Source organism: Sinocyclocheilus rhinocerous, unplaced genomic scaffold (assembly GCF_001515625.1).
Source record: "Sinocyclocheilus rhinocerous isolate Xijiao unplaced genomic scaffold, SAMN03320098_v1.1 scaffold751, whole genome shotgun sequence".
In the NCBI taxonomy this organism is placed as follows: domain Eukaryota; kingdom Metazoa; phylum Chordata; class Actinopteri; order Cypriniformes; family Cyprinidae; genus Sinocyclocheilus; species Sinocyclocheilus rhinocerous.
In genome coordinates this window covers 1,203,864-1,227,270 of record NW_015657293.1, presented here as the reverse complement: position 1 = coordinate 1,227,270, position 23,407 = coordinate 1,203,864, and the positions used below count along the sequence as shown (strand labels likewise).

Below are 23,407 nucleotides of genomic sequence, written 5' to 3'. Positions count from 1 at the left end.
AGGAGGAACAGGTGAGGGCAGAACCGGACATTAGAATTCAGGAGAAATCTCCCTCATGCGTTTGGAGCGGATATAACAAGAATGGCTAAGAGTTAACTAGTGTTTGTGTGAAAAGCCCTCTATTAACCTATATTTGTCTGGTGGTGTTATGAGAAGTTTCACAGTTGTTGTTGTTTTTATAAATTTTTTAAATGTATTATTATTTATTTATTTTTGCATGTTTGTTTACAGATCTAGTCAATACCGGTGTTGTCAGAGTCCTTGGAGAAAATCTATTTAGACAGCCATGTAATCCTCTCCTGTCTCTACTTCTTCTTGCCGCTGGTTGTCACCTTAATAAGCTACACGACTATCATATATGTGCTCACTACCAAGAATGATCACTTGGAAACATCATACTCAGAAAAGCGAAAGAAGAGCTGCAATTATGGCTATAGCTGTGCTGAGTGAGTTTGTGCTGTGCTTTGCACCTACAAAAGGCATCTTGTTGTACCACTGTGTTCGTTTAGCCACCGGAGGCAGCAGTGAGGAGGGGAAATACTACCTGATGGCTGTGTGTTTGGGGAGCGCAAGTGTTTTTCTGGACCCTCTGTTATATTACTATGGCTCGTCTCAATGCAGACAGCAGATCCGCTCTCTGATCTGGTGGAGGAAAACAAAAAGTTCAACCACACCATCAAACACAAACAGTCAAACAAAATCCTCTAACCCGAGTTGCGAGTACACTCAGGCTCGCGTTAAGGTGTGAATTGTACTAAAGATTAATTTATAAATGCATAGTCTGTATAGCACATGGTTTATACATTCTGCCCAGATTCAGCCAAATGCAGCAAAGTTGATTGGACGGCGCTTCATAGTACAAATCGATAATGACCCAAAACATACAGTAAAAACAATCCAGGAGTTTTTGAAGGTAAAAAAGTGGAATATTCTGCAATGGCCAAATCAATCAACCCAATCGAGCATGCATTCAACTTATTAAAGACAAAACTAAAGGCAGAAAGACCCAAAAACAAACAACAACTGACATCAGCTGCAGCAAAGGCCTAGCAAAGCATTTAGGCCCTAGCCCGGCCCTGGCCTGAGATGCTCAGGACCTAGCCCGGCCCTTGTCAGACAGCTTATCAGAATTACCAGCCTGAGCCCAGCCCGTCTTTTTTTCCCCCCTTCTCCCAAAACAGCAACAGCTTATACTACTGTTTCAGCTATTAAAATAGTTCAGTTTTGTATGTAATGGCAAAGTGATTATATTTTGTTTTCTAAAGTTAATTTAGAAAAACGTTTGGAGCATTTTTTGTTCATTAAATATACGTTTTTGTTTTTTAAAGTAACGACCATGCGGCCAGCGGCAGACAAATGAGCTGATCATAGCCTATGTTTGATCAATTTAGCCTTCACAAATCATCGCGACTTGCCTAAAATAAAATCTACAGTTCAAGCATATTTATTTATTTTATTTATTTAAAGGGGTCATATGATGCGATTTCAATTTTTCCTAGTTGAATTGTGACGAGGAAGACTTGGGAGGCTCGAGAGGATCCATGTGCAGAGGTATTTATTGGGGCCAACAAAGCAGAGTCAAACAGGCTAGGCTCATACACAGTAGGGCGAGTAAATCCAAGCAAACAAGTCCAAAACGACAGGCCGAGGCAAAAATGACTAGAGTCCAAAACCAGAAGAGACAAATAAAGGGGAACGCTCAGAATGCTAACGAGAAACGATCTTCGCAAGCATGCACTGGCCAGCTAGGCCTATAAAAACACTAATGGATGACGTAGGAGGAACAGGTGAGGGCAGAACCGGACATTAGAATTCAGGAGAAATCTCCCTCATGCGTTTGGAGCGGATATAACAAGAATGGCTAAGAGTTAACTAGTGTTTGTGTGAAAAGCCCTCTATTAACCTATATTTGTCTGGTGGTGTTATGAGAAGTTTCACAGTTGTTGTTGTTTTTATCAATTTTTTAAATGTATTATTATTTATTTATTTTTGCATGTTTGTTTACAGATCTAGTCAATACCGGTGTTGTCAGAGTCCTTGGAGAAAATCTATTTAGACAGCCATGTAATCCTCTCCTGGTTCATGCTTATGCAGAATTTTCATTTCGGTGCATCTCTAGTAAATACACATTCTGTTGCAATGCTGAAAAGTGTAACTTTCCCATTTATAATCTACTGTACTTAAAATGTGTATAAATGTGAAGACAAAATAGTTTAAAAAATAAAACAAAACATGAGAGTTCTCATTCCGTAAACATCATATTTTAGAACACAAAACCCAAAACTACACTGAATAGTGTAATATTTACTTACAGCCAACGCATCATACCGGTTGCCAGCGATGAAGAAGGCTTAAGGATATGAATAAGAATTCACTTTATTAATCCCCGAAAGGAAATTTATGTCACAGCAGCTCATACCACACAAATAAATAAATAAATAAATAAAAAATATCAAAACATTCACTATGCAACAATTTGTTTTCGAGTATCAATTCCGCAAGGCATTACGAGTAGCCTATTACAAACAAATTGACACTATAATGCAATCATCTTATGTAAAACTGATTATATAGTCTAATAGCAGCTGGTAAAAAAGACCTCCTAAAACGCTCCCTATGACAGTGGGGTTGAATTAATCTTGTGTTTCCTCAATGCTGGGTAACACTCCCAACAACAGACAGCCTTTTTTATGAGCTTGTTTAATTTGTTCTTTTCTCTTTCCAACAATCCCCCTCCCCAACAAGTGACAGCATACAATAACACAGATGATACCACAGAATCATAAAAGGTCTTAAGTAGTACATGACAGACCCCAAAGTATCTCAGTCATCTTAACAGATGAATACGACTTTGACCTTTGTAAATCTGAATCATATTATCAGACCAGTCCAGCTTGTTATTCAAGTATGCAACCAAGTACTTGTATGTCTTTACAATCTCAATTTCAGACACTCCTATGTTTACTGGTACCACTTCCTGAGGATGATTACTGAAATCAACCACAAATTTCTTAGTCTTACTGGCATTTAGCCTGAGAAATTTTATCTCAGACCAGTGAACAAAAAAATAAAAAGTGAACAAAAAAGGAGCTAAAACCATTCCTTGAGGAACTCCAATACTGCACTTTACCACGACACACAGTACTGCATCCTCACATACTGTGGTCTATAGAGATAGTCAGTTCACCAAATGACCATACTCTGATGTACTCCAGCATTTTCCATCTTACTTCTCAGCAGTAAAGGCTGAATAGTATCAAATGCACTAGAGAAATCAAAGAACTTATTTCTAAAAGTGCTATCCGGAGTCTCTAAGTGACTCAGTGATTTATGTAAGAGATAAATAATTGCATCATCTACCCCAAATATTATAAGCAAACTGTAGTTTATCCTCAGCAACACATTACCTGCTTATTATGATTTAGTACCAGTCTCTTCAAAAACTTAATTAACTGTGCTGTCAAGGCAATTGGGCTATAATGCGAAAACTCCTTGAAGTTTGTTATCTGAAACTACCAATGTCTTCACCATGTGATTTACACAGCACCTCCCAATCAGTTGTTTATAAATGCATCATAGACCAATGCATACCATTTCTTAACAGTTCTTATTACTGGCGGTTGCTTCATCACAACCGGTACATGAAATGACAATATAAACAAGATTATGACCCGATCGCCCCAATGGAGGAAGCGGTGAAGATCTATAAGCTTCTGTGACATTTACATATAACAAGTCCAAGGTTTTATTGTCCCTTGTGTCACAGTCCACATACTGAGTAAACATGTGAAGAGTATTATGAAGAGATGCTTGGTTAAAATCGCCTGAGATAATAATGAGTGATTGAGGATATTTTGGTTGCATCCTGGCTGTAATATTGATGTGCTCACAAGCATTAATCACATTGGCCGATGGAGGGATATACACCAGTATCACTATCACAAATGAAAATTCTCTAGGCAAATAGTACAGTCTCATTCCCACAGCAAGTAATTTAATGTCCTTGTTACACAGTTTTTCTTTAACCTTAATATGACCCAGATTACACCAGCGCTCATTGATAAACAGTGCCAGTCCTCCTCCTTTACTCATCTTCATAGCACACTTGTCCACTTGCACAAGATGAAAATGATCCAATGCAACAACTGAGTCCAGTGTTCTCTCACTCAACCAAGTCTCAGTAAAGCACATAAAACTGCCATGGTACTCAGCCACCGAACATGACCACAGATAAAGATGGTTTGTATCGTCTTTTCTTTAGTCTACACTTTACTCCAGCTCTACACCCCCTTCTCCTCCTCTGCAGTTCAATTCTTGGTACAAATGACATTGCTGTATCCTGAAGTGCCAGTAGTTGTTCTTTGGAATAAATAATTGAGGCAAAGTTTGGTGCTCCCTTCACTGTCCCAGTAGTTTCAATTAAGAATGCCAAAATACGAAGAATCATAATCCAATGCTTCTTGATACTCTCAAACTTAAATCTCCACATAAGCACACTCCCCAGACATTGATAAAAAGAATAAAGAAAATAAAAAAGTCTAAAAAGTTAAAAACATTCAGAGCTGTTGCGACAGGCTGCCACATGTACGCCGCAATCTTGGGAGGGGTTTATCAAGATGCCAATGTCTGTGTGCTGGAGCAACATGGAATGTTAATGTAGAAATTAACAACAAATTTGGATTAAAAAATAATTTCAATATACTGATGATCATATAAACTACAAAAATGACAAAGTTGTCCTGGCAGCCAAATAAACTGAAAATACTGAATACTGTATGAAGGGAGGTCTTTGGGCACGTCAAGGCATTATATAATGAAATCATGTTGGAGCTTTAGGGAAAATGGCCAAATAAGCCTTCATTCGTCTGTCTCTCATTCGGAGCTGTGATGTCTGTCAATTACAGCTCGATTTCTCATTCACTCTGTAGGTTATAGCAATGAATAGGAATTAATCTGGGCTCAATGGAGGGTGGAAGATCCAGTGATGTCACCATATATAAATCCAAGCCTCTCCTCACAGAAGAGACTGAGCGCTCAGACGAAGCACTGTCTGTAAAGAGATTCATCTACAGTTAGGAAGTTACCCCTGATCGGTACTCATGGCGGTCAAAACTATCTTGTTTTCCATTATACTTCTGCATGCATGCACTGCCACCTTTAACGGTAAGTTCATCAATGCAGTTGTGCATGAAAAGTTTGACTTTTAATTCTAGTATTTCAATAGAGTTTAACTATGCATATGAGTGACTCAAACCTTGATTGTATCAAATTATGTGTGTAAGGAAGCTTGGTTTGTACAGATTGCTGGTTTAAATTGTGTGATAGCTCAAAGAAAGATACTTGCCTTTAATCTAAATTGCTTCTTGCTGCAAAAAAAGTAGTGGCTACTACAGTACTCAATCATTTTCCTACACTATGGTATTTTCATGGTACCCCAATTACCATATTAACTTTAAATACCATATTACTATGGTACAAACAACATAGTAATGATTTTTAGTAATAATTTCTATGTACACCGGTTAATATAGGTGTGGTTCTGCAAAAACAAGTGTAAACGACAAATTTAAATAGAAATTTAAATTCAGTGAGGTGTTGTATGTCTTGGAACAACAAGATTTAACTGCACTTAAAGGATAGTTTACCAAAAAATTAAATTTCTTTCATAATTTACCCTCATGTTGTTGCAAACATGTATGACTTTGTCTCTGTTTAACATAAAAGAAGACATTTTGAGAAATGTTTCAGTTGTTTTGTCCATAGAATGGAAGTCAATGATATCCAAAACTGTTTGGTTACCAACATTCTTAACAAATCTTCAGATTTTTCATTTTTGGGTAAACTATCCCTTTGAATGTTCACCACTGACAAGCACTGCATGCTATTTTAACTTTTTTTGCATGTTAAAATTTATTTACAATGCACTGATATCCACAAATGAATGTAAAGTGTTGCTGTTATGCCATTTAGATCATTTATGACATTATGTTTTACATTAAAGGGGTCATATGATGCTGCTAAAAGGGTGTTCGGTGAGGCGGCATGTCGTGTGCTCAGTGCAGCTTAGTAAGTGTGTACCTGTGTTCTCCCCTGGGGCCTGATGTATAAACGTTGCGTATGCACAAAATGGGCATGAAAATGTGCGTACGCAAATTTCCACGCTCATATCGGGATTTATACAAAATAAACTAGGCGTAAATATGTGCGCACCGTACGGACACTCTGAGAGCTGTGATTATGACTATCGCTGTGCTGATGGTGTTTGTGGTGTGCTTTGCTCCAACCAGTGGCATCCTGTTGTACCACTGTGTTCATTTAGCTGCTGGAAATCACAGTGGGGAGGAGAATTCTTCATATACTGCTTACCTATTGGCTGTTTGCTTGGGAAGCTCAAGTATTTTCGTGGACCCTCTGCTGTACTACTATGGATTGTCTCAGTGCAGGAAACAGTTCTGGTCTGTGTTAAGATATAGAAAGACAAAAAGGGCAGTGAAGCTTTAAGATATTCAGACAAAACCTTAAGAGTTCTTGAATATTTTAGGAAGTGGTTTCTCTGAATAACAAACTCAAAATATATTAGTGTTTAAGGGAAAAAATGGACAACACTTGTTGATAGAATTTAAAGGGGTCCTGTTATGCTTTTTCACTTTTTCAACTTTAGTTAGTCTGTAATGTTGCTGTTTGAGCATAAAAAAAGATCTGCAAAGTTACAAAGCTCAAAGTCCACTTCAAAAGGAGATATTTTATTTAACAGAAATCACTTTTCAAAAACTACAACGAACGGTTACAATCATCCGGGTTTAAATCACGCTCAAATTGATTTGATTTTGACGCAATATTTACACTGAAGCTGGCAGGCGGCTATGGTAAGGGGCATGACATTTCCCGACCAGGCGCCGTGTGCTGCCAATCACAACACACACTGGCCCAGCTAACCAATCACAGCACATTTCGTATTTCAGAAGGCGGGCCTTCATTTGATACAGGAACTATTCGAGCCGTTCATGCCAGACTGGGGAGAGAGGTGTTGTAATAATGTAAAATAATAATAATAATGTGTTTTTCGAACAACCTAGTATGAAAGCCTGTTCTAGTACACCCCCAAAACTAAATCAAGACTTTGTAAAAGAGCATAATAGGAACCCTTTAATTATTTCTAATTATTTCTCTTGCAGATTTTTCTCAGTTTGACTATATCTAACTATAGTTAAACCCAAACCTAACTTTGGAGTTAAAAAACCTACCAGATATTTCAGATATTTTCCACATCTTTTTGGTCATGATTACATTTTAATAACCTAGGAAAAATAAGGAAATATTTGCCTAAATACATTATGTTTGTTAATGTACATACGTATCACCCAGCAATTACCACTGATGTGGTTCCAAACAGAGCCATGTTGTGCGTCTTTGCAGCAACACACAAGGTGGTTTCCTTACTGAATGAATTTGCGTTTTGAACAAATTGGGTGAGTGAATGATTCACTGATCTTTTCATAAAACAGTTTCTTGCTGCCTGAATGAATGAATCAGTTGTTTTGAAAGAATCGACTGAATAAATGACTCAGCGACTCACTTATTGAGGCAGTGGCTTGCTGCCATCTAGGTAATTTTAGTTTCATATTTAAAAGTATCATTCAATATCATCAATATCATTTCATATTTCTATATTCCAGTTTTTATATTTAAAACATTCATCTCATAACATTATTTATGCAATTTGTAAGTGCAGCGTAAATTCATGTAAGTGCTATAAATAAGTAAGTAAATAAATAAATAAATAAATAAATAAATAAATAAATGTATAGTACCTGACATGGTTAATTAGGCCTAGGCTATACTTGGCTTCAAAAAAATAAAGCCACTTAACCAATGTAACTTTTAAACATGTAACTTTTGAGCATTATTATAAAAATAATGATATTATTATAATAATTGCATTATTATAGAAATAACCCAATAAACTATTATAATAAATAATAATAACCCAACAAGCGATCCAATATGTTTAACCCAGATATTGGGTACAGTAAACAACCAGACAACAACCCGACAGAAATAAACTAAAATTTACTTGCTCTGAATGTCTCTTTATTAAAATATGTATAGACGAGTATTATGGAAATTATCTAAAGTTCTGTTAATCCTAAAGCTGTGAAAACTGTATCTCTATATTCGTAGGGGAAGTAACTAATGGTTAGAGAGTCGGCAAGGCACCGAACCCCCAACTGCTCCCCGGGCGCGTCACTAACCCTAAGTCCAGAGAGGCCATGGCCAGTGTGCATGAAAGTTTGTATTTCAACCCCATGATGACAAATGGGGTTGTTCATGCCAATATCTTCAGTATAAAGGATTGGGTGACTCCATACAAGATTGCAGTATTATCTTTACTCTATGAGATGTCCACAACCAAACCAATGGCGCTTCTATCGGTGTATGACATCAAAATACCTCGAGAGCATTTTGAAAGCATAAGGAACCGTCTGTATGGTATTTTGATGTCATACACCGATCGGTCTGCACACGCAAACAAAGCCAAAACCTAGATATGGCCAGGACGCGTCCTGGGAAAATGGCACGTATGGTCACCCTACTTTATAATACTTGGTCGTTAAAATTGTGTCCTCTTAAAGCAGCACTATGTAACTTTTGGCGCTCTAGCGGTTAATAAACAGAACTGCACACATCCCGCGGAAGAACATTCCAACCGGAGCTACTTCTCTAAGTTTATGTCTATGGCGATTCACGCAGGTATGTGTTACTCCGCAGCGGTGACGACCCGACCAGGCTACAATAGTCCAAATATAAGTACTTATTATAAGTGTACCGTAGCCGTAGTGAATTGGAATAAGACAAAAACGCGGTTTGGAAGATGAATTCATGATGTACTCGCTCATTATATACATTTTGCAAATTTTGAACACAGAAAAAGTTACATAGTGCTGCTTTATAAAATCTGAATAAAATGATTCGCAAACTCGCTCTGAAGTTCCCATCTAAATCAAATGATTCATGATACACGCTCCGAATTTCCGATCTGAAACCCGCTTAGTTCCGATCTGAGTCAAATGATTTGTGATACGCACTCCGAAGTACCAAACTGAAATTATTATATAGTCTAATACTGTGATAAGTTTCAGGTCATTAGTAGGCTATTTTAATCAGCAAAAAATAGTTTTAAGCTAGATATTTCTATCTTTTGCTGTAGTGTTTCAGGAGGAAATATCAGTTTACATTTCCAAACATTCCTTTTGCCATTAATTGTGATAATCCAGCGAGAGTTTTGTATGCACAAACAGTCTGATAACAGCCAGTGCTCCACGCAGAGATCTGATCTCATCATCATCCAGTCTGTCTGGAATAACATGAAGAAACAGAACAAACTGAGACAGACTAAATCCAGAAGAACTGTGGCAACATCTCCAAGACACTTGAAGAAACCTACCTCCAAAGCTACCTGGAAAACTATGCACTACAGTGTATGTAGGACAAAAGCTGTTTTTAAAAGCAAAGGGTGGTGACACCAAATGTGTATTTAATTTAGTTAATAGATGTTAAATGATAAAGAAAATTGCATAAACATGCATAAATTGCATAAACTGATATTTCCAACTGACACACCACTGCAAAAGATGAAAAAGAACTGGCTTTTAAGTTGAGTTCACTCTGTTCTTGCCATGAAAATAGACCAAAAAATAGAAAATATAATCTTTTCCACCTCTTATTTCATTCGTCATCTTATTATTGTATTTTTCCGATATGTAAGTTAATCTGATTTCTGATATCTGGTCTGTCTGTTGTTAATCTCCCTTTAAATGTTTAATTTGTTTATACACCTGTTTTTGTTTTGATTTTACCCTGTTCTTGTCATGAAAATAGGTCATTTGTAAAATGTTTTTAAAGATCTTTAAAGTTTTTATCTAATTATTTGTTCTATTTGTTTATCTTTAATCTCACTTTAAACTTGTTTGTTAATGTGTTACATATATTATGTTATATTTTATATGTCTGTGTATATAATTTGAATCATTTGAGTGCAGGATGCTATACAGGATGATTGAATGAAGCCCCAAATGTTTTCAGTAAAGCCCTGAAAAATAAATAAATAAAATGTTCCTTATCTGTCTGTAATTTGCACTTATTAGACCTATTAAAACTATATTTTATTCTGTTGTATTCCTTCACATGTCTGAAAAGACAATACTCTCACAAACACACAGACTGAGCAAGTTTGCACCCTTTTTTTCCATGGAGATGCAACATCCAGTATGAAAAAGAAAACAGTGCATAGAGCTTCAGAAGACACACCCAAACAGGATGATTGAATGAAGCCCCAAATGTTTTCAGTAAAGCCCTGAAAAATAAATAAATAAAATGTTCCTTATCTGTCTGTAATTTGCATTTATTAGACCTATTAAAACTATATTTTATTCTGTTGTATTCCTTCACATGTCTGAAAAGACAATACTCTCACAAACACACAGACTGAGCAAGTTTGCACCCTTTTTTTCCATGGAGATGCAACATCCAGTATGAAAAAGAAAACATAGAGCTTCAGAAGACACACCCAAAGAACCATCATCATTCATAATTTATCTCTTAATTATTTAATTTGATTAAGGCTGAAGGCTCGAGTGATTCAACATTTTCACAATCTAAAAATCAAGAACTACACTGAGCGGCTGTGCCTGTCTGTCAGGCTTATTAAAATTTTACAATTTTTGGTTGTTCTAAAGTACATTTTAGTGAGTTTCAGAGAAACTGACAGCTGATTGGTAATCAGTGAAAACTGTCTTGTTTTTTAATTACAGTTGTGCATACATGCCTCATTCAATGCCATTAAAAATATTCTAATCATTTTGAATGCCAAGACTTGTGTCAGATATGTCTTGCTGATGTTTACAAGTGTTATTTTAGTATTATTTATATACTATTATAGTATTTATTATTATTTTGAAATATATTATATTTTTATATTTATCTTTATTTTTTATGTCAGTTTTACTTACTTCTTTTTTCCAGTTCAGCTTACATTATTTATCTAATATTTTTATTTCATTTGATTTTATCATTTGATTTTGATTTGTTTTATTCCAGCTTCATTTCAGTATAAAAATTATTTTTAATAGTTTTAATGCTAGTTTTAGTTAACAATCACAACACTATGCTGTATATAATATAGATGTCTGATAGAAATAATTTAATAATTTAATAGATAGTTTATTCATTTTAATTTATTCATATTAAGAAAGTCACAGCTGTGTGTGGGTTGTTAGTATATGAAATCTGTTTATCATTGATGGATTTTGTTTGCAGTGAAGGAAGTATATTTCACAATAAAGCACTTTATTGTTATTTCCGATCAGTGGTGTAGGTTTCATTTGAACATTTCCATTTGCTGTAGATCATATTTCACATAGCATCCCTTATGAGCACCATTTTATCTAATGACACTTGTAATAAAATGGGCATGATTGAATATCCGCATGTGTGTGTGTGTGTGTGTGTGTGTGTGTGTGTGAAGGTTGTGTGTTTATCTGCACATCTAAAGTGTATTTATGCAATACAAATGTCCTGAAGCTGAATTTGAATTCCTTCAATATTACATCATCTCCATCAAAGCCTTTTTGCAAATGTGTCCTCCTCTTAATTATTGTCTGATGGTATCATGAGAGCTTTCACTAATGGTCTTTTGTATTGATTACAGATTCTGGCTGTGTTCCGCCTCCTCCATCTTACTACAGAAACAGCATTAATCTGAAATCTTCATCAACACATAAGAGCAATATGCAACACAATCTCATGGCAAATTGGCAATAACACTGACAGTTATGTTTAGGGGTGCACACTAACTTTTTTGTAATAATTGTATAAATTCATTCAAAATTGCCTCTCATAAATAGTTAAATTTTCAGGTTGTAATATTCAGGGTGCAGTGACTTAATCACCAAACTTCACCATTCCCTGAGTCATTCAACATATGTAGCTGTTTATGTGTTAAAGCCGATTTTGTTAGTGTCTGTTGGTTAGTGTCTCATGGTGTTTTATCTTGTTTACAGTTCCTGACTGCCTTTCACCTCCTCCAGGTGGGTTTTTAGGCTATAATCAGACATCTCAAGCATTGAATAATAGCAGAACTCCAGATGCAGCGGCATACTGTATAATCACACAGCTGCACCAACCCCTGACACATATGCATATAGACGAGTCTACTGACTTCCTAAAAGGCTTGATGGCCACACGTGTCATGCCCTCATTCTACATCTTTATCATCCTCATTAGTTTGCCCCTAAATGCTTTGGCCTTAGTGTCGTTCACCTGTACCAGTGTTTTCTTTTAGCTGTTGGATTCAACAGCGGGGAGGGAGATTCATCATATGCAGCTTATCTGTTGGCTGTGTGTTTGGGGAGCTCAAGTATTTTTCTGGATCCTCTGCTCTACTACTACGGCTCATCTCAATGCAGACAGCAGATCCACTCTGTGTTGAGGAGGGAAAAGGCAGAAAAACTAAAATCACCAACTAACACAGACAAAATCCACATCTCTCACTTAAACCCGGCTTGCAGTAAAGTGTGAAAAAATTGCGTTTCCATAATTGGCTTTTTCAATATATTACATTAAACATGTATTATTCTAAATTTACATCTTGCATCAATTGTTAAAATGCTACTGCTTGTAGAGTTGATCAGATCAAAAGCAGAAGGGACATGTAACAGTTGTCAAGTCATAGATGTCTTTTGCAATATTTAGATAATGCTTTATTTCTCCATTTGTTAAAGTCACATGTCACATATTTTTCACACTCTCTTTGCCTCAATTCAGCATGGTTTTTGATAAGGTACTGTTAAGACTTCTATATGTAAATGTCTGGAGTCTGTGATTGTAGTTCACAGTGTAATTCACATTCTTTAGTAATGTTGCTGAATACTGGAAAATATATCATATCAATGATATGTAAAATGAGGGAAGGCCAGATGATTTTCAAAGAAATTAGTCTTGATTTTTTCAGATTATTGTGTGAAATAGAGTCCATGTAAAGATTTCTTGATGCACAGAATAACACGATGCACAGAAGCTGTAATAAATTAATCCTGTTGGTTTACTTTGTTCACTATGGATAAATTCTGACTGTTCTTTTTAAGGAACTATTAGATAACTTTGATAAACTGTTATCTAACACAAAAGTAAACCTAGCTAGTTAGTTCTAGCTAGTTGTAACTTATGATCTATTTAATTTTTATGTTGATTTAATGTTTATTTCTTGTGTTCATCAAAATCACACAAATTCATATTTGAAACTGCATTTAAACAGGAATGGTGAACATTCTAGACCTCCTGAGAGTGGTACTCAACTTTTTCTGAAACACCTCCTTTCACTGAAGAGTTGAAAATTGTCTGTATCATATCCTGGCATAACCACACAGAAGAGACTGGGCACTCAGTGACAGACGCAGCACGGGTGTTTGTCCATCTAGAGATTCTGACATTTGATGACTTTAAAGTCTAGAGTTAGATTTGATCAGTGCTCATGGGGGTCAAAACTCTCTTGCTTTCTATTATATTTGTGCATACATGTGGTAAGTGCATCAGTAATTAAAATTGCTATGGCTTTCATGGCTTGTTAATTTGCTTGAATTCATATTATATATGACTTTTTTAATGTTTAACTCAATACAGCACCATTAAACTTGGGGTGAAACAGATTAATTAAGTTTTTACATTTATGCAGGCAGATAAAAAAATGCTGCATTTACTCAGTTACAATAGACAGGTTGCTAACAGTACTATTTACAGTAGATGGCCCTGTGTTTTGACTGGAGTTATTATTAAGATAAACATGTTCGTCAAGGCTTCTTAGCAAATGTGTCACAGTTACCTTTATTTGTCTGGTAATGCCATCAAAACTTAAAGTTTTGTTTGTTTGGTTACAGATGGCTCTGAACGCAATTTCACTGTTACGACAGAGACCTATGACACAACAGAAAATGATTCCTTTTTGGATGGAGTGTTGTATGGAGATTATTCTGGAGACTATTTTGAAGAATATCCTGGAGCATATTTCAGAAACTATTCTGAAACCTTATCCATAAACTATTCCATACCAGAGCCTCCAGGTAAAGTTTACAGACCTCCAGAAAAAGTTTACAACATCATGTGTTGTGAGATCATTACTACAGTTCATAATCAAATATTCCAAAATGGAAGAGCACATATGCAGATTGTACATAAGTGACTGGCCAGTGTTTGGGTGTTTAGAGGATTTTGGTTCTCTGTTTTAAACGTTATAACGAATCACAGGTGAAACAAACAACTCTAGAAGTCACACAGAAAACATAGGTTCTGACAGAATGCTACCAGTATTTTTACTGTAAACGAAATATTTGTTGTAGTATGAATTGTTTAGTTCAACGGCATCATCTTAAGGACCTTCACATGTACTGCGCTTAAACCCGGGTTCCCTTTCAGGACCGCGAGCTGCGTTGAACGCTTTGGGAACACCTTCAGTGTGACCACGCTCTGAATAACGTGTGTAATCAGTCCAATAGATGGGCGAGACGTCACGGACGGGGTGACATAGCGACCAGGAAGCTATAAAAGCACGTGCGGTGGAAACAGCGGCAGCTTCTGTCATTCGGCTAGTTCGGTCATTATCTGCCGGTCCGCCATTTCAGGGCACCGAATGGGCCACTCCTATTACACCGGAGGTCAGTCTCAAGAGACTGATTACCTTAGTAGATTTTCTGGCAGTGTGGAAACTTCTGCCGAATATCTCACGTTGGGTCCTGCAGGTGGAATCAAAAGAAACTTTCTGCAGGGACAAAGACCAAATAGATCCTAAATGACAGATTTTTAAATATAATAATAATAAAAAAATATATTGAAGAAGGATGGAGGGTTGCGTCCTATTTTAGATCTGTGTCAGTTGAACCGCTCAGTCATGTGACTGAAGTTCAGGATGCTCACACTCAAGCAAGTGGTGTCTCAGATCAAGTCCGAGGACTGGTTTGTCTCAATCGATCTAAAGGTTGCATAATTCCATGTCTCCATCCTTCCTCAACACAGGAAGTTCCTGCGGTTTGCTTTCAGGCACGAAGCTTACCAATATCAGGCTCTTCCGTTCGGCCTTGCACTCTCACCCCGAACTTTCACGAAGTGTGTAGATGCTGCTCTGGCTCAACTGCGACTCCAGGCCATCCGCATACTCAACTATGTCGACGATTGGTTGATTCTAGCTCAATCGGAGCAGATGGTGGTTCAGCATCGAGATGTCATTCTCACCCATATAAATGAGTTGGGGTTAAGACTAAACGCCAAGAAAAGTGTGCTTTCTCCATCACAGAGGACCACTTATCTGGGCGTGGTGTGGGATTCGACCACGATGCAGGCACAGATCAAGTCGATCCTCACTGCAGTCGCGAGAGTCAGAGAAGGCCGGTCACTCACTTTTGGCCTGCTGAACATGAGACCCCTACAGTGGTGGCTCAAGACCAAGGGGTTTACCCCGAGGGGAAATCCGCATTTACATGAACAAGGTCACGCGGCGATGCTTTCGTGCCTTAGGCATGTGGAGGAAACCTTGGTTCTTGTCACAGGGCCCGGTGCTGGGAGCTCCTTGTCGTCGCGTAACGTTAACGACGGACGCGTCCCTCACCGGTTGGGTTGCAGTCATGAGTGGCCACCCTGCCCGCGGTCTGTGGAGCGGCCGCCATCTTACGTGGCACATCAACTGCCTGGAGATGTTGGCCGTGTTTCGAGCACTGAAACACTTTCTCCCAGACCTGAGAGGCCATCATGTGTTGGTGTGCACCAACAACACAGTGGTGATCTCTTACATCAACCACCAGGGAGGTCTGCGTTCGCGCCCCCTGTACAGGCTGGCGCACCAGATCCTTGTGTGGGCCCAAGGGAAACTCCTCTCACTGAGAGCAGTGCACATCCCTGGGCATCTCAATCAGGGAGCAGACATCCTGTCGAGGCAGGGGCCCGGGCCCGGGGAATGGAGACTCCACCCAGATGTGGTGTGTCAGATTTGGAGAATGTTTGGCCACACTCAGGTGGATCTGTTTGCGATTCAGGAGACATCGCACCGTCCCCTCTGGTCCTCTCTGACTCATTCAACAACTGAGGTTGTTGAGACCATCCTCCAATCCAGAGCTCTCTCAACTAGGAAACTCTATGCCCTGAAGTGGAGACTGCCAGCTCGACCCAGTTAGCTGCCCGGTTGGTTCAGTGCTGGAGTTCCTGCAGGCTCGATTCTCTGCGGGGTTGACCCACTCCACCTTGAAGGTGTACGTGGCGGCCATAGCTGCTTACCACGCCCCTCTTGGTGGTCAGTCTGTGGGAAGACACCCCCTGGTTACACGTTTCCTCCATGGTGCGCTGAGGCTAAGGCCTCCGGTACGATCTCGTGTCCCTCTGTGGGATTTGGCTGTGGTGCTAGAGGCTCTCTGCAAACCTCCATTTGAACCACTGGAGGAGGTTTCAGATCGAGTTCTGACACTTAAGACTCACTTCCTATTAGCCATTTCATCGCTGAAAAGAGTAGGAGACCTGCAGGCCCTGTCAGTGGCCAAAGTCAAAGCTTTTCTGTACCCCAGGCCGGGGTACGTCCCTAAAGTGCCCTCCTCTGTACCACGGCCCGTCGTACTACAGGCCTTCTGTCCTCCTCCCTTTCGGGACCCTGACCAGCAGAAGCTTAATTGCATGGGCAGTGCGAGCACTGGACACATACCTCCACAGAGCTGCCATGTGGAGGAAGTCTGACCAATAATTTGTTTGCTATGGTCCTTCCAAGAGAGGTCTGCCTGCTATTAAGCAGACCCTCAGTCGGTGGATCGTTGATGCCATCTCTATGTTGCATGAGTCCTCTGGTCTCCCCTCGCCCTTGGGGGTCAAGGCTCACTCTACCCGAAGTGTGGCGGCCTCCAAGGCCTTCCTGTCGGGTGTGGCTATGCAGGATGTTTGTAACGCTGTGGGTTGGTCTACACCGCTCACTTTTGTCAGGTTCTATGACCTCGACGTTCGTACTGCTCCTGGTTCCTCCGTCCTCTTCCTCTCGTAGTTGTGCTACGTACATACACACTACGCAAGGATTGGAAGTCTGGCGGTGTGGGCATTCTCGTTCCCAATGCGTTCGACGCATCTCAAGTTCCTGAAGGGGAACGCCTCAAGGTTATGTATGTAACCCTAGTTCCCCGAGGAAACGAGACGCTGTGTCTCCTGCCATACTTCCGGCATCCCTGCGAGCGCTTCCCTCATTCTACCAGAAGCTGCCGCTGTTTCCACCGCACGTGCTTTTATAGCTTCCTGGTCACTACATCACCCCGTCCGTGACGTCTCGCCCGTATATTGGACTGATTACACATGTGATTCAGAGCGTGGTCACGCTGAAAGCATTCCCAAAGCGTTCGACACGGCGTCTCGTTCTCTTGGGGAACTAGGGTTGCATACGTAACCTTGAGGCGTTTTTACCTCGAGTTATGAAACTTTGACCCGGAGCAGGACTTAGCAGGGATTCTGTGGTGTCAAACTTGTACAGTGTGAAACGATGCTATGTTAAAATGTTATTTCTAGATAATTGGCAACACGCAGTCGTGTGCTTTGGACAGTCACAGAATTCTATAAACAGTAGTGTCAGCATTTGAGGGGAAAATGGTAAATTGTGGCGGAAAACGCGTAAAATCAAGCGAAGAGCTCTTCATTCTTACCTTTAAATTCCAAAACATCTGTTCTGGAAAACTTTAGAGTATAATGCTCACTGCTAGAGCCATTATGTAAACAGGTCGCGAGCTTCGTTCGTCCAACGAATATGCAAATAAGAACCTTTACCCAGGGTTTAGGAATGTACAATGCAGTGTGAAACTCGAAGCAAGGTAACCCAGGATTCCGATTACCCGGGGTTTAGAATGATTAAGAGTTAACAATTTCAAGTGTGAAAAGCCCTCTATTCACCTATATTTGTCTGGTTGTGTTGAGAAGTTTCACTGTTGTTGTTGTTGTTTTTATTTATTTATTCATGTTTGCATGTTTGTTTACAGATTCAATCATTGCTCGCATTTTCAAAGTCATTGAAGAAATTATTCAGTTTAGACAGCCACGTAACAGCACTGATTTGGATGCAGTGAATTGCAACAAGACTTCACAGGATGCATATAATATCACAGCAGACACTGTTCTCTTCCTCAGAGGCCTGCTGGTCACACGCCTCATGCCCTCATTTTACATCATCATCATCCTCATTAGTTTTCCCCTGAATGCTTTGGCCCTAGTGACGTTCACCTGTAAGATTCGAGAGAAGAAACCAGCTGTGATCTACATGTCTCACCTGGCATGTGTGGACATGCTCTTTACCCTGCTGCTGCCTCTGAAGATCCACTACCAGCTGAATGCTTCAGATTGGGTGTTCGGTGAGGCGGCGTGTCGTGTGCTCAGTGCAGCTTACTACTGCTACATGTACTGCTCCATACTGCTGATGATGAGCATGAGTGTGGACAGGCTGCTGGCCGTGGTGTTTCCCATCGCCTCTCTGACCTGGAGGAGCGCAAGGAAAGCTACATGTAAGTGTGTGCTGGTCTGGCTGCTGGCGCTCGCTGGTACAGTGCCACTTCTCTCCATAACACAAACATTCAAGATAAAGGATGTGGGCATCACCTGCCATGATGTGCTGTATCACACACAGGTGTATGCATATCTGTTCTCCATCCTCTCCTGCCTCTACTTCTTCTTGCCTCTGGTCATCACCTTAGTGAGTTACTCTACCATAATATATGTGCTCACTACCAAGAATGATCACTTGGCAACATCATACCCAGACAAGCGAAGGAGAGCTGTGATTATGGCTATCGGTGTGCTGAGTGAGTTTGTAATGTGCTTTGCACCAACAAATGGCATCTTGTTGTACCACTGTGTTCGTTTAGCCACTGGAAGCAGCAGTGAGGAGGGGAAATACTACCTTGACATCAGTGGCTCAACTTCAGTTTTGCGAAGCTACTAGAATACTTTTTAAGTGCAAAGAAAACAAAAATTCTTCTCCCCTGAGTTACGTCTTTCGCCATTGTGGAGAGTACCCAAGAACGTAATCAACATAATCAGCGTTGTTTACGTTCAGGGGGAAAACGCTGCTGTCTATGCAGGGTCTGAGAGCTCTCAGATTCCATCAAAAATATCTTAATTTGTGTTCTGAAGATGAACGAAGGCCTTACGGGTTTGGAACGACATGAGGGTGAGTAATTAATGACAGAATTTGCATTTTTGGGTGAACTAACCCTTTAAATATACTAACGGTCATATAAACTACAAAAATGACAAAGTTGTCCTGGCAGCCAAATAAACTGAAAATACTGAATACAGTATAAAGGCAGGTCTTTGGGCATGTCAAGGCATTATATAATGAAATCATTTTGGAGCTTTAGGGAAGACAACAAAATAAATCATCATTCGTCTATCTCTCATTCGGAGCTGTGATGTCTGTCAATTACAGCTCGATTTCTCATTCGCGCTGTAGCAATGAATAGGAATGAATCTGGGTTCAGTGGAGGGTGTACGATCCAGTGATGTCACCATACTGTATAAATCTGAGCCTCTCCTCACAGAAAAGACTGAGTGCTCAGAGAGTGAAGAAGCACTGTCTGTAAAGAGATTCATCTTCAGTTAGGAAGTGACCCCTGATCGGTACTCATGGGGGTCAAAACTATCTTGTTTTCCATTATACTTCTGCATGCATGCACTGCCACCTTTAACGGTAAGTACATCAGTGCATGACAGATGTTTGGCTTTTAAGTGTAGTCTTTTGATGGTGTTTAACTATGCAGATGAAACCTTGACTGTATCATATTATGTGTGTAAGGAAGATTGTTTTGTGTAAATTGCTGGCTTACATTGTGTGAAAAAGAAAGATTTTTTTTAACTTTAATTAAACTAGCTTCTTTTTCATATACTATGGTATCATTTTCATTTACTATGGTATTTTTTACTTTAAACTAAATTGGCTTCATTTTAATATAATATGGTATACTATTTCTTTCATAATTTACTCGCCCTCATATCTTTCCAAACATGTATGACTTTCTTCCTTTGAAAAATAAAATAAGATTTCTTTGAGAAATGTCATAATTTTTTCTCCATACAATGAAAGCCAATTGGTAGCCATAACTGTTTGATTACCAACATTCAAAATAATATCTTTAGATTTTTTATTTTTGGATGAACTATCCCTTTAAATGTCCCACCAATGACAAGTACTGCATGCTATTTTAACTTTTTATGTAGGCTAGAAGTTCATATGAATTATTTACAATGCACTGACATCTGCAAATTAATGTAAAGTGTTGCTGTTATATTATGCCACTTTCTGACATGATATTTTACATAAAGAACCTTCACTGCATTTACGTCACATCATATGGTAATTTCCTGTGAGCACTGGACTTTTAGCAATGCCTTCTATGAGCATGCATGTCTTAGGAGTTTCTTTTTCTGTTTTTCCTTAGAATCATTAAACAATCTGCATGAAATTAACTGCTAAGAGCAGTGGTGTTCTGAAATTAGAAGACAAAGTCCTCATATATATATATATATTTTTTTTTTATTAAATGTAAACTCATGTCCCAGTCACATTTTCTTGGTTAAATAAACATTAATTACACTACCAGAATAAAAAATCTATTTTGTATTTTTACATTAAAAATGTCATTAAAAATCCAAGTCGCAACTTCTAGCTTTGGGGTGCCTCAGGTCTCAGTTCTTGGACCACTTTTCTTCTCGGTCTACATGGCTTCACTAGGTTCTGTCATTCAGAAACATGGCTTTTCATATCACTGCTATGCTGATGACATCGAACTCTACCTCTCATTCCATCCTGATGATCCGATGATAGCTGTTTGCATCTCAGCATGTCTATAAGTCATTTCTTACTGGATGAAGGACCATCACCTTCAACTCAACCTTGCCAAGACAGAACTGCTTGTGGTTTCAACAAAAGCCATCACTTCAACACAATTTCACTATCCAGTTTGGCACATCAACCATAACTCCTTCAAAAACAGCCAGAAACCTGGGAGTTGTGATTGATGATCATCTGAATTTTTCAGACCACATTGCAAAAACTGCCCAGTCCTGCATATTTGCTTTATACAACATTAGGAAGATCAGGTCCTTTCTTTCGGAACAGGTTACACAACTCCTTGTTCAATCTCTTGTTCTGTCCAGGCTGGACTATTGCAATGCTCTCTTAGCAGGTCTTCCAGCCAGTTCTATCAAACCTCTACAATTAATCCAGAATGCGGCTGCTAGATTAATCTCTAATGAGCCGAAAAGAATGCACGTCACACCTCGGTTCATCAATTTGCACCGGCTACCAAAAGCTGCTTGCATAAAATTCAAGGCATTAAGGTTTAAAACCGCCACTGGCTCTGCACCCCTTTATCTTGATTCTCTACTTCAAACTTATGTGCCCTCTAGAAGCTTGTGTTCTGCAAGTGAACAGCGCATAATTGTGCCATCCCAAAGAGGCACAAAATCACTTTCACAGACATTTACATTAACTGTTCCCTCCTGGTGGAATGACCTGCCCAACTCAATCCGAGTAGCTAAGTCCTTAGCTATCTTCAAGAAATGGTTAAAAACATGTCTTCCATCTTTATTTGACACTCTAACTCTAGCACTCTCTTTATATATATATATATATAGAGAGAGAGAGAGAGAGAGAGTCAAATAAAGATGGAAGACATGTTTTCATATCATAGATGATACACAGCACTTGCATATTATTGTTTTTTTTTTTGGTTTTGATTGCTTCTATTGTGCTAATTTGTAATTTGATTTGCCACGGCGGCACATATACTAAAATTGGATCGATACAGAGAAGATTAGCATGGCCCCTGCGAAAGGATGACACGCAAATCCGTGAAGTGCTCCATCTTGGGGAAGTTGTGGCCCAATGGTTAGAGAGTCGGACTCGTAACCCAAAGGTTGCGGGTTCGAGTCTCGTACCGGCAGGGCGGGCGCCGCAGCATAAATGGCTGCCCACTGCTCCGGGTGTGTGTTCACTGCTGTGTGTGTGCACTTTGGATGGGTTAAATGCAGAGCACTAATTCCAAGTATGGGTCACCACACTTGGCCACATGTCACGTCACTTTAAAAAAAACAAAATAAATAAAAAAATAAAAGTGTCTGCTAAATGACTAAATGTAATTAAAAGAGTATTCTATTTATTAAAACCAAGTAATAATCTCATCAGTTTAGTGTTTTTAAGCATTTTACATTTATTCCAAAATAATAACAAAAGGCAGTAACAATTTTAACAATACATTTTATATATGAACTGATGTTCAGCTGTTCTTTTAAATAATAAACTCATCAGTCTTCAGAGCATTGTAACAGACTAACCGTGTTCCATATGCTTTTCGCCCTTCACCGTGTGTCAGCGACCACTCCTCCGTTGTTGAGAGCCAGACAAGCAAGTTTGTGTAATCTTTCCCTGACGTAATACCCATTGTACAGTCCACACTTTGATTGATGTCTTTCTGTCCCTCTGGCTCCTCCCTCCGGCTCCACATTCGTTCTCTGTCGCTCCGGCTCCGCCTAGGCCCTCTGGATCCTCAGTGTCACCCTGGCTCTGCGGCTGCTTGTCTCCAACCTGGGCTCCTACTCCACCGGCGTCATCGCCGTCAGTCGGCCCCCTGGTGTCGCCTGGCCGAACTCCACCATGGCTCCTCCCTCCGGTGACTCCACCGTGGCCCGCTTTCCTGACTGGACTCTGGTTCCCCACCTGACTCCTCCTGCTCCGGGTTTCTCCCTGGCTCCTTCTCAATCTACTCCACCCTGGCCCAATGAACTGTGCCCCTTTTCCATTGCCTGCCCCACGCCCGCCTCCTGAAAACCCACCAACCCTCCCTCCCTCCGTCCCTCGGTTGGACTATTTGTCGCCGCGAGGACGTGCCGTTCTGGGAGGGGGCGAACTGTCACGGTTATGTTCTGTTCTGGTTCCGTTTCTGTCTCCACACTTCCCTGAGTTCCCGTGTCTATTAGTTTCCATGGTTTTTGATTAATTAGCTCCACACATGATAACCCCTTTCGTGCTCTTCCCAATATTGTGACAAACACCATATTTAAAAGATAGAATTTGAAGGAAACTCTTAAGATATGCACATTTTATTTTCAAAATGTTTTGTTATTGACTCTATTACACTGCAAAAAAATAAGGCCTATCTTTTTCCATAAAAATATAGGCTATAAACATTATAAAATATATGTTTACCTTTTAGGCAAATTGCATAAATTAGAATAGGGATGCCTCAAAACGCATTTATAGTCCGTATCTCATATTTTCCTAACGTATTGTACCCCTAACAGCGTTAAAAATGGTGTCACGTGGATGGGAATATGCATGGAAATTATATGCAGATGA

At 39.4% G+C, this 23,407-nt stretch overlaps 1 protein-coding gene across 1 annotated transcript; it reads left to right on the top strand.

Moving 5' to 3' along the window:
- The first annotated feature begins 427 nt into the window (after positions 1 to 427).
- Positions 428 to 22,876, top strand: LOC107720879 (proteinase-activated receptor 1-like). The gene is made up of 4 exons (XM_016528707.1): positions 428 to 524; positions 13,932 to 14,114; positions 18,039 to 18,976; positions 22,586 to 22,876. Exons 1-4 carry the CDS (start codon positions 428 to 430, stop codon positions 22,874 to 22,876), a joined length of 1,509 nt encoding a protein of 502 aa, XP_016384193.1.
- Positions 22,877 to 23,407: the final 531 nt, after the last annotated feature.